Source organism: Octopus bimaculoides, chromosome 3 (assembly GCF_001194135.2).
Source record: "Octopus bimaculoides isolate UCB-OBI-ISO-001 chromosome 3, ASM119413v2, whole genome shotgun sequence".
Classification (NCBI taxonomy): domain Eukaryota; kingdom Metazoa; phylum Mollusca; class Cephalopoda; order Octopoda; family Octopodidae; genus Octopus; species Octopus bimaculoides.
This window is the reverse complement of record NC_068983.1, coordinates 137,494,295-137,505,316: the sequence shown is the minus strand read 5'-3', so window position 1 is coordinate 137,505,316 and position 11,022 is coordinate 137,494,295. Positions and strand designations below refer to the sequence as shown.

The following is an 11,022-nucleotide window of genomic DNA, read 5'->3' as shown; positions in this document are numbered from 1 at the left end:
CCTTTGGAAATGTGCTGTGCGTGAGAATACCCGGCAAGCCAAGTAAGATCGTTGCCAGTGCCCCTGGACTGGTTCTTGTGCGGGTGGCACATGAGATGCACCATTTCGAGCGTGGCCGTTTTCGTGCGGGTGACACGTAAAAGCACCCACTACACTCTCTGAGTGGTTGGCGTTAGGAAGGGCATCCAGCTGTAGAAACTCTGGCAAATTAGACTGGAGCCTGGTGTTGCCATCCGGTTTCACCAGTCCTCAGTCAAATCGTCCAACCCATGCTAGCATGGAAAGCGGACGTTAAACGATGATGATGATGATGATGATGATACAAACCTTACATTGTTAGTCTACTTGTAATTCCACTACGGCGTTCCTTCTCTTCATGTCCTTGATCACTTTATTTAACATACTGTAATCATCTCGAATTGCTAGTATCCCTGAAGAGTCAGCATGAGGAAGCTTTTTATCCCACACTGAACAGTCAGCAGCCTCTTGTAACTACACTTTTTTTGTTTTCCATATCAATGGTGAATATACTTCAATCATTCTATGCACACTTCTCACCAGTCATTCTGTTCTTTGGACAATTCTGACTGTGGGGTGTATGCAGAAGTAACTGTTGCTGTCGAGTGGCCTATAACTAGTCTTACCTGGTTAACATATATTAATCACAGGCAGAAGTGGAAGTTCTGTAACTATTGTTACATAAGACAATTGCATGATAAATAAGTACACACTCTCACTCTCTCTCTCTCTCTCTCTCTATATATATATATATATATATATACATATATATATAAAAAACAAACAAAACAAACTTTTTGTGAAAATGTTTAATACAAAAATATAACTATTTATCAATATGTTATAAAATTAAATTTGTTTGTTAATTCCAGATTTTATATATACTATATGCATGTGTATGTATATACATGTATGTACATGTATATATTGTTTATTTAAGCTGATCTAGTGGCCTGTTATGCTGGAGTTTCACAAATGTGTAGAATTCCTTAGACATGAGATTGCAGCCATGGCCAATACTAGTGTTGTATAACCAGCCCATTTAAAAGTACCCTTGAATTGTTGGGCAATACACTATTTGAGAAAACCTGTTGAGACAAGTGAAATCATAGTTGTAGCTTGAGCCAGTGCCGCCTGACTGCCACCGGTGCTGGTGGCATGTAATAAGCACCATTCAAGTGTGGGTTGATGCCAGAGCAACCTGAGTTGCTCTGTGCTGGTGGCATGTAAAAAGCACCATCCAAACATGGTTGATACCAGTGCCACCTGACTGGCTACCATACCAGTGGCACATAAAAAGCACCCATTACACTCTCAAAGTGGTTGGTGTTAGGAAGGGCATCTAGCTGTAGAAACTTTACCAGATCAGACTGGAGCCTGGTGCAGCCTACTGGCTTGCCAGTCCTCAGTCAAACTGTCCATCTCATTCCAGCATGGGAAATGGACATTAAATGATGATGATATATATGTATATATATATATATATATATATATATATATATATATATATATATATATATATATCATGTGTCATTACCTACTGGTAATTATTGAAGAAGTGCAAATATACACGAACACACAGTAACATATATGTACATACACATACAAGTGACTTTAAGTTTCTGTGTAACAAACCCATTCATAAAGGCCATAATAGTAGACACTTGCTTAAGGTGCTGCATAATAGAACCGAACCCAAAACCACATGGTTGGAAAGCACACTTGTTAATCACACAGCCCAGCCTGCAGTCTACACGTGTGTCTATGCACATATACCTATCCAGCTTATTCTTACCCAAGAACAGGCTACATATCAAGGAAATTCCAGAGTAACAGTCCACTGGATCATCCAATATATAGATATATATATATGCATAAACCCATGCTAGCATGGAAAGCAGAATGTAAAACAATGATGATGATATTCATATGCATATATAAAATGTTAAATTAACCCACAAGTACATTTCAGAGTTGTACCTTTCTTGCAAGTGATTTGAACTGAGACCATGTTGAAACTAAAACTATCATGTTGTGAAAGAGCCATTATGGCTATCTAAAAAGATAAAAAAACTGTCAAATCCACCTTTCATTTATTTCAAAATTTTATACATTGATAGACCACAGCCTCATAGTTACATTAGAACCAGGTCACAGTGATGCACAGTAAATTCTGACATCCTCATAAATTAAATGAAAAATGAATTTTGCAGTTTTTACATACTTTTTGATGGGTATAAAGGCTTTTCCATGATGTCTTTTATCGTTTACTTTTATTACTCCTTTCTTGAACAGTCTCTGTTATTGTCCCCACTACCATCCTCTGACATCAAATCTGTTCCAATCCTCACACTGTAACTCACTCAACACTTTACCTAAAGTCTCCAGTCTCCACCCTCTCTCCTATTCTCCCTCTTAAGTCATGGAAGGCTGGGGGTCTTTAGTTTCACTAGTGCTGGCGCCGTGTGGTTCATGATTGGAAGGGCAGCCAGTCATAGAAACCATGCCAAAAGTCGAGCCACAATAGCAAGATGTGGTTTTCCAACCTGTTAGATCCCACTGAACCATCCAGCCCATGAACATAAAATCATGATACACATACAAAATAGCACAAACACTTAAAAAAACTCAACACAATCCATTCTCTTTTTCATGATTTCGAGTAAGGTAATCTGTTCTATAGAAACCAGCATCTTCATACTGGCAGTTGCACTGATGATAATTGTTTTCTGTTCCTTCCTACTGTAAAATGTCCTGCAGGATACACACTTTTATTGCCACTAGATGTCACCATGTTATCAAATGACTGAATTGTTATAGTTTGATTTTGTGGTTTAGAAGGGTTTTCTCTTATGGGGTTAGATTGGAAACACATGTTCTTTTCAGTACGCAATGCAAATTCTAAGTTAGAATGTAAAGAGCTTTCAAATGTATTAGATTTTAATTTAGATGATGTTCCACGCATCACATTTGTTATTGCTTTGCTATGTGTGGTATCTAACAATGGTAAAACAAATTCTGAAGTGGATGCATCCTTACAATTCAGCATGGTGCTTCGTGTCCGAGAACCGTTTGAAATTGGAATGGATGAATAGAACTTACTATGCTCATATCTGCTTTCTTCAGGTTCCATGGGTTCATTCTTCACCGTGGGAGCCATGACAAAATTACCAGAGGAATTGATATCTATAGTATCTAATAAGGCAACCTTAGAGTTGTTTCCAAACAATGTAACTCTATTTTCTTTGGGTAATAATTCAGCTCTTGAAATCTTGTCATTAATACCACTGGATAGTGTAGTGTTAGTTGAAAGAAAGTTAGATGATATTGAAGAGAAACATGGAGAAAGCTGATTCGGTGTTGTAACATTTTGTGACACAGATACATTACCTGTCATTGGGTTGGAAGCAACAAATGCATTAGTAGTTGTAATAGGTTGCTGATGTGTTGTATTAGGCAGTTGACTATCACACAGTTGTTCAAAATCTTTCATTTCCAAACGTTTTGCAATGATTTTTAACTGATGTAAAATATTTGGATCAAGATCTAGAATTCCATTATACATATAATCAGCAAAAGCATCTAAGGCTTTTGTGCTAACTTCCTGTGGTAAGTTAATGTGGAGAAAGTTCTGAGAGAGCATCTCTGCACCAAATACTGACAACAGTTTAGGACATACAGCAAATAAGACAACTTTATGTACCTGAAATATATAAAAAAAAAAGATCTTGAGATTTATAAAATAATTAATACCAGGGAAAATCTCTTAAAACATTTTTCACTTTTAACTATAAATCTTTTCTTTAATCGGAGTATAGTTATAAGTAAATACTTTCATGCATAGATGCCTTTAATTTTGGTGTTGTAATTAAATTCTATAGAGCATATCTAAAAGGATAACGAATTGGCCTAGTTTCAAAAATGAAATGACAATTCTCTCTATGAATTCTGTAGTTTATATTTTGCCAGAGCTGTGTTACAAATAGTCTGAAAAATTTTAAGGGATCAAAAATTTTTAATACAGCACTAATACAAATTAGGTGACATAGCAACTTTAATGTTTGCATGTCTTCATGAAGTATGAAACACAATACATAATATAAGAATATTTTTATCTCAACTGAAATACTTTCTTAAACTTTTTTACTTTTTTCCCACCATCCCAATATTAAAATGTTTTTCATTATATCATTACCAGGCCAATAGTTGAGTGCATTTGCCTCAAAGCTATAGGCATATAACATACTTTTAAAGTAATACAGATCAGGTTATATCAGTGTTTTTTAAGTCAAAGAAAATAAGGAATGATTTTAAAAACAGCAGCATGGAAAACGGACATATGATGATGATGATGAAATAGTACGGTCAATTTGAACACATGCACTACCTGTCCATATCCTTTTGCAGGTTTATTGAGCCTTTTGGGAAAATAATTATGTTTTTTGAAAATCACTTACCAACTAAGGATTAGATATGAAAACTACCAGTAGTAGCCATACAGAAAATACGTGTTACTTCCCTTTAAATTCAAACTTAGATAGAAATTAGGTATATATATATATATATATATCGCCATTTCCACCAACTACAACTGAATATTTTATGAAAACTTCGCCCCAGAGTATTCAGAAATGTTCATCATCAACATTTTACATCCGAATTTCCATGCTGACATGGGCTAAATATAACCCACATAGGCTGGGTAGATTTAATAGCTGGGTAGATTTAATACGCATAACTTCTTATTAATGATTTCATTCTCGAAATCCCAGGGTGACCAATGTGAAATTCCTTTAGTAATCGCTTATGTAGTGTAGCTGGCACTATGATTCTTTGTGCATGCATTAACACCCTGTCACACATTGAAAATAGGTTCGAAATTGTGTTGCGTTCAGTAAAACGCATATTTTTATCTCTTTTAACCCTCAGCATTTCTTACATTTTTTTTAATGAATTGATTGTTTCCCACTTTTAATTTTATGTCTTGTAATGTAACTGGTAGTTCACATATGATATTACATAAAACATTTTAAATTTCATTTTCTGCTTGTAATGCTGCAATCACAGTATCCTCAAACGGTTCAATATTTTTCAAAATCAGTCTTGATAAACAATGAGAGTGTTCTAATTTCTTAGCTGGTATAAACTTCATCTTAAAAGCAGTTTAGCAATATAGTACCACAGCATTGTAATCAACAGTATGGGCAAGGATTCCTTTCCTCAACCCATATATATATAGATAAGACAATGATCAGTTTGTGATTGAAAATTTCTTCACTGATGAAGTTTGCGACCGTATCAGAGGTGTTTTGTTGAGTAACAGCTGTATTAACAATTGCTGTTGCTTCTGCAATTCCACCAACTGCTGCTGCTGTTGTTGTTTCTGTAATTCAATTACTGAAGCTAGTGATTCTTCCATGTTCCAAACAACAATCTATCCAGCTTGAGTTCGAATATCCTCATTGCCAATTGTTATGTCTTCAGGGGTTTGAATATCTCATTGCCAATAATGTTATCACAACACTGGGTGTGCACAAAGGTGTAGGAGTAGTATAACCCAAATAAATATTTGGATGTGGTTATCTAGAAGAACCTTTCGCAGAGTTAATATGTTCACACAGAACATGCTCCACACTACACCAAACATAGGTATCATAGTATCTATGCTTAAAATCTTCTGTTCCAACAATCCTTGCAATTATTTGAATTTTTTCAGGATTATTAAGCTCAAAGAAAAACAAATATAGGAAAAGATTAAAAAATTAACATAATAAAGTCTTTAATTAAACTTACCATCACTGTAGATGAACCATTGTCAATACTAGCATCACATAATTTTCCACTCTTCCATAGCAATGCTAGGCTGGACATTACATTTTTCTGATGATCAGCAAGAATAAATATTTTCTTCCCTTGAGGCTGTGGTATTTCAATGGCCTGTGGTTGCGTAGTAGGTATTGGAACTTGAAAAGTAGAGAATCGAACTGGATCTGGCATATTTTCAGACTCCTCAACCACACAGATAAGGTTTTTGATTGAAGGTTCCTGAGAATTCTCAGCTATCTTAGAGATATGACCAATATTTTGCCTGAAATTTATTGAGATAAAAATTATGATAAATGCATGAACTCATCAGAAAATACTTGCATAGTAAGAAGCTGTCAAAAAGTCATTTAGTTACCTGTCAGTAAAATCATTTTCTTGACAATTTTTCTTTATTTTCAAATTTTCTTCCTGAAATTCTTTGAGAAAAGCCTGCCTCTTAGGAATTTTGGCAGGTGGAGATGGAGGATGGTTACTGTCTGAGATAAGAACTGTAGCAGGAGAGCTAGGAGGCTGCTTTTTTTTGTTTAAATATAAGTTTTTATTTGATGAGCCTGCCTACAAATAATAAAATAGATTCAAGAACAGAAAACAAGTTTGAACTTTTATGTAGAAAAATATCCCTACATTATGCAGAAAATGTGAAGTTTTATTAATTTCTAAAGAAGCGAGAGAATATGACCTTAGATAAGTTCATGAATCTGGTACAAACTAGCGTCTTACTCAGAGTACAGCAATGTACCACTGATCAATTATGAATCGAAACCTTAGCCACACAGGCTTGCACTTTGTTATAAAAGATAATAATTGTTTTTAGAGAAGAGTTCAAGTCTTAAATTATATTTTGATTACTAATAGTCAGACTCAAGTGAAACAGCTTGAGTCTGACTCTCAACTGTAAATATTTTACATCAATTACATTATTAATACTCTTGCAAATGGCATGGGTATCATACAATTCCTTTCCTACTACTCAACAAATTCCAGTATTTTATCACTTTGCTGGATACTGTAGAATAACAGTTAGTAGCTAGGAAGGATTGTCCATGACTTTGCTTAATTTTGTTGTAGCTATTTCACTTCTTCAACATTTTAAAGTTTCTGAAAAAAGGCATGAACATCATAAAATTTCTTTCTCATAGTCATACAAATCTGAAGCCATATACTCAAGTAAGAAATCCTTATTTATAGCTAAAGAGTAGTACAGCTTGTAAAACACCGAGCATAATCTGACTCTACAGACCTACCAGTGATCAGTTTACTTGAATTCATGAACAATCAGTTACAGAAACATAATATATTTCATCATCAACAAGGCATGGTTTCAATTGCCACATGACTTTTTCTATAGGTAATTTTCATCAAGTTAAAATTTGTCATAACTACACCTGCAACTGTACAATATGGTTTGTTTATTTGTAGCAGCTTAACATCTCTTTCAACCAGTCCTGCCCCAGATTTATTATCCAATGGTTTGACAAACATATTTAGAATTATAATTGCAAGATTTATTTTGTTACAAAAAGACTAAATGGTTTTAAGTATATTGATGTTATGAACATGAAACACATGATTCTACAGAGAGAGAAAAGTGCAAACAAAGCTGTGTGGTTAAGAACTTCACTTCCATGGCTTGGAGTTCAATCCAACCGCATGGACTGGGCAAGTGTCTTTCTATATAGCCAAACAAACCTTTGTGAGTGGATTTGGTAGATGGGAACTGAAAGAAGCCCATTGTATGTGTATGAGTTTGAGTCATGTTTTGGATATTGTGGGTTTACCAATACCTTGTGAGTGAATTTGGTTGATGGAAACTGCATGGAAGCTTGTTACATATGTATACATGCACATATAAGTATGTGTGTGCACATACTCTATGCACACATGGGCTGGGTGGTTCAACAGGATCCGACAGCTTGCTTTGTAACCACATGGTTCCAGCTTCGGTCCCATGGCATGGCACCTAGGGCAAGTGTCTTCTACTATAGCTTCAAGCCAACCAAAGCCTTGTGAGTGGATTTGGTAGACAGAAACTGAAGGAAGCCCATTGTGAGGGTGTGTGTTTGTGTTCGTCCCCCACCACTGCTTGACGACCAGTGTTGATGTGTTTATGTCCCTGTAACTTAGCAGTTTGGCAAAAGAGACTGATAGAATATGTACCAGACTTAACAAAACAATTTCTGGGGTTGATTCGACTAAAAATTTTTCAGGGCAGTGCCACAGTATGGCTGCAGTCTAATAACTGAAACAAGTAATAGAATACACATAAACAAACATTCAATTTCCTTCTATCAAATCGACCAACAAAGTTTTGTCCAGTCTGAGTCTATTCTAGAAGATACTTGCACAAGGTGTCACACAGTGGGACTGAACTCAAATTCACATGGTTGTGAAGCAAACTACTTAACAAGAGTCACACCCGCACGCACGCACACACATTCCTTCCAGAGAGTGATAAGTTCGAAAGAAGTTGTGTGGCCACTTAGAATAAAGAAATCAACGATAAGTGTGAGTGAATAAATCCATAATTGTTAGTCCGACAAAATATATTTTTCGAACTAACGATAAAGCACCTAATACACTTTGTAAAGTGGTTGGCGTTAGGAGGAACATCCGACCAAAGCAGACAACAGAGCTTAGCACAGTCCTCTGGCTTGTTAGCTAACGGCACAGATCACGGCAGTATGGAAACCGGACGTTAAACGATGATGATAATGTGCGCGTGTATGCATGCACACACATACACATTCATATATATTATTATTATTATTATTAATCGACAGAAGTTACAATGTGACTCAAGGGCCGAGAGTTTCATGATGCCATTTACCAAACTGACAGTTTGATAAGTAGCATGCACGAATCTCTCGAGCCTTGAGTCACTGTAACTCATGCCGATTAATATTAATAAATAAAAATATTATATATATAATACACACATACACGTGTGCATATATATATATAATAATAATAATAACATCACACCCACACGTACAAAGAGTGTGTCTATATAAACTATTCTTGTGTGTTTGTATAAACAGACACTAGTTAACTAGTATATTTGGGTTTTAGAACAGCCTCGTAAAATGAAAACTATCCTAAAATGAATGTCTGAATTAGATCAACACGCGTGTTGATCGATTACAATCAGACCTGTTAGATATTGACGTGTCTCAAATCGATGCAACGTAGCATTTATTGACAAATATGGTGATAAGTACTTACCAAGTTCGCAATTTCTGCTCTCTTTTTAAATTTATGAAACCAACCTTGACTAGCCTTAAATGGACGAATTTCGTAATCTGAACTACGGGGGAAGCTGTTCTTCACATGTTCATAAATCTCTAAGGCTTTTTCACGAATAACTTCCATATTTACTTGGTCCCCCGTCTTTTGTTTTTCCTTTATCCACATTAACAAACGCTTCTCTACTTCGACTATGAAAGACCTGTTTTTAAAGACTCTGGTTGATTTATCAATTACCTTCACAGATTTTAGTCTTTCTTTTTGAGCACATATGGTTGCAACAGTCGAAGGGGGGAGCCCGTATTCAGTACAAAGAACACTTCTTTTAAAGCCTTGTTCGAATTTGTTGATAATTTCCTGTTTTTGTTGGATCGTTATGACTTTGCGCTTTCTCTTTGTTTTGGGTTTAGATGACATGACTATTCGAAAATTTATTTTGCAAAACAGAACAGAGACAAATCTCCAATGAGAGTTAAGTGTGTCGGGGGGGGGGGGATCCTTAATTTTAACTCCAGTTACGTGAAGTTAACATTCAAGTAAAAACGTGATCTCGTACGGCTCTCGTTAATGTACAATGAAGTGATGAACGTTAAGCGAATTGTCGCGTCATAAAGAACTTGTTAACCGAAGTAGGAAAGAAACAATCACATATACATGAACATTCTGAGAAAACCGTTAAAAGAGATGGATAGTAAATGTCGCTATTCTTATTCGCATAAATAAACCTTATGTAAGAGGAGTTTCGTCTCTAACTTTTGTCGTGAAAATATGGGTGTGTTTGACACTTCGTAAACAAGTCAACAATTATATTTTTTGTGTCAAAATTGTGTCTCCATTACAAGCTATATACATGATCACGAATTAAACCACAACTCAAAACGATTTATAAAAATAAAATACTGTCTCCATGTCCTAAAATACAAGCATTGCATAAACAATAATAGGTACTATTTGAATTTTTCACCCGCACGATTTTCACTAAGAAAAAAAAAAAAAAAAAAAAAAAAAAAAAAAAGAACTCGAATTTTTTGCGTGGAATCAAGTGTCCTGACCTCCTATGCTGCAAACTCCTTATTTTTGTTCGGAAAAAAAGGAAGGGGGTAAATCGGACCCCCCCCCCACATCCCCGAATCATTGGAATTTTTTTTTTCCTTGAGTGAATTCTGGTGACCTAATATGCTACTAAACCTTTTTGGGGGTCAGGAAAACGGGGTGGTGTGGAACCCGCGGAAATTTCACCCCCCACCTCCATTTTCAAATATGTTTTGCTATTTCTTTCTTTACCCATCATTTTAGATAAGATTTTGCAGAAATAGGATTTCGAGAGAGTGTAGATTACATTAGATTGAAAATTCAAAGAAGTTTGAAATAAATAAGTGAAAATGCAGAGGTTATAGAAGTTAGGGGTAACGAAGTGCGGAGAGATAAACGATGAATTCATCTTAAGAAAAACACGTTAGAGTTTTTGCATGTATGAGTGAAACGGAGCAAAAGTGTAATATTAACAAAATATCTTTTCCCTACCTCTTAAAATCACTGGATATAATATATATAATAATCCCGAATAGATTTTCCTGGCTTGCCGGTCCTGTCAAACCGTTCAACCCATGCCAGCATAAAAAGCAGACGTTAAATGATGATGGTGATGATGATGTATAATGATATATATAATTACGATAGATTGTTATCCATTCAATGTTTCGGTAAACTTCGTCACCCACTCAACTCCCCCCACAAAATGAAACAAATTTCGACGCCAAAAATTGCAAAGAGAAAATCTATTTCTAGTGCCGAAATGCGTTTCAGTTTTGTGTGTGGAGAAAACATATTTCTGCAAAATGTTATCTAAAATTATGGATAAAGAAAGAAATAGCAAAAATTATTTGAAAATGGGAGTGTGGGTGAAATTTCCGAGGGTTTCACCCCACCCCGTTT

The 11,022-nt window shown here is 35.5% G+C and overlaps 1 protein-coding gene across 2 annotated transcripts in view; it reads right to left on the bottom strand.

Annotated features, from left to right (window-relative positions):
- Positions 1-811: 811 nt before the first annotated feature.
- The window catches only part of LOC106877745 (uncharacterized), a 17,915-nt gene continuing 7,704 nt past the window's right edge, over positions 812-11,022 (bottom strand). Inside the window, exons 1-4 of one of the 2 annotated variants that reach the window (XM_014926754.2) lie at positions 9,067-10,043; positions 6,200-6,399; positions 5,812-6,106; positions 812-3,721 (exon numbers count right to left, since the gene is read on the bottom strand). In XM_014926754.2, the coding sequence (XP_014782240.1) occupies positions 2,714-3,721; positions 5,812-6,106; positions 6,200-6,399; positions 9,067-9,504 (1,941 nt within the window). In that variant the 5' untranslated portion in view covers positions 9,505-10,043 and the 3' untranslated portion in view covers positions 812-2,713. Of the gene's footprint in view, positions 3,722-5,811; positions 6,107-6,199; positions 6,400-9,066; positions 10,044-11,022 lie in introns of those variants that run through there. The other variant, XM_014926755.2, reaches the window with a different exon arrangement.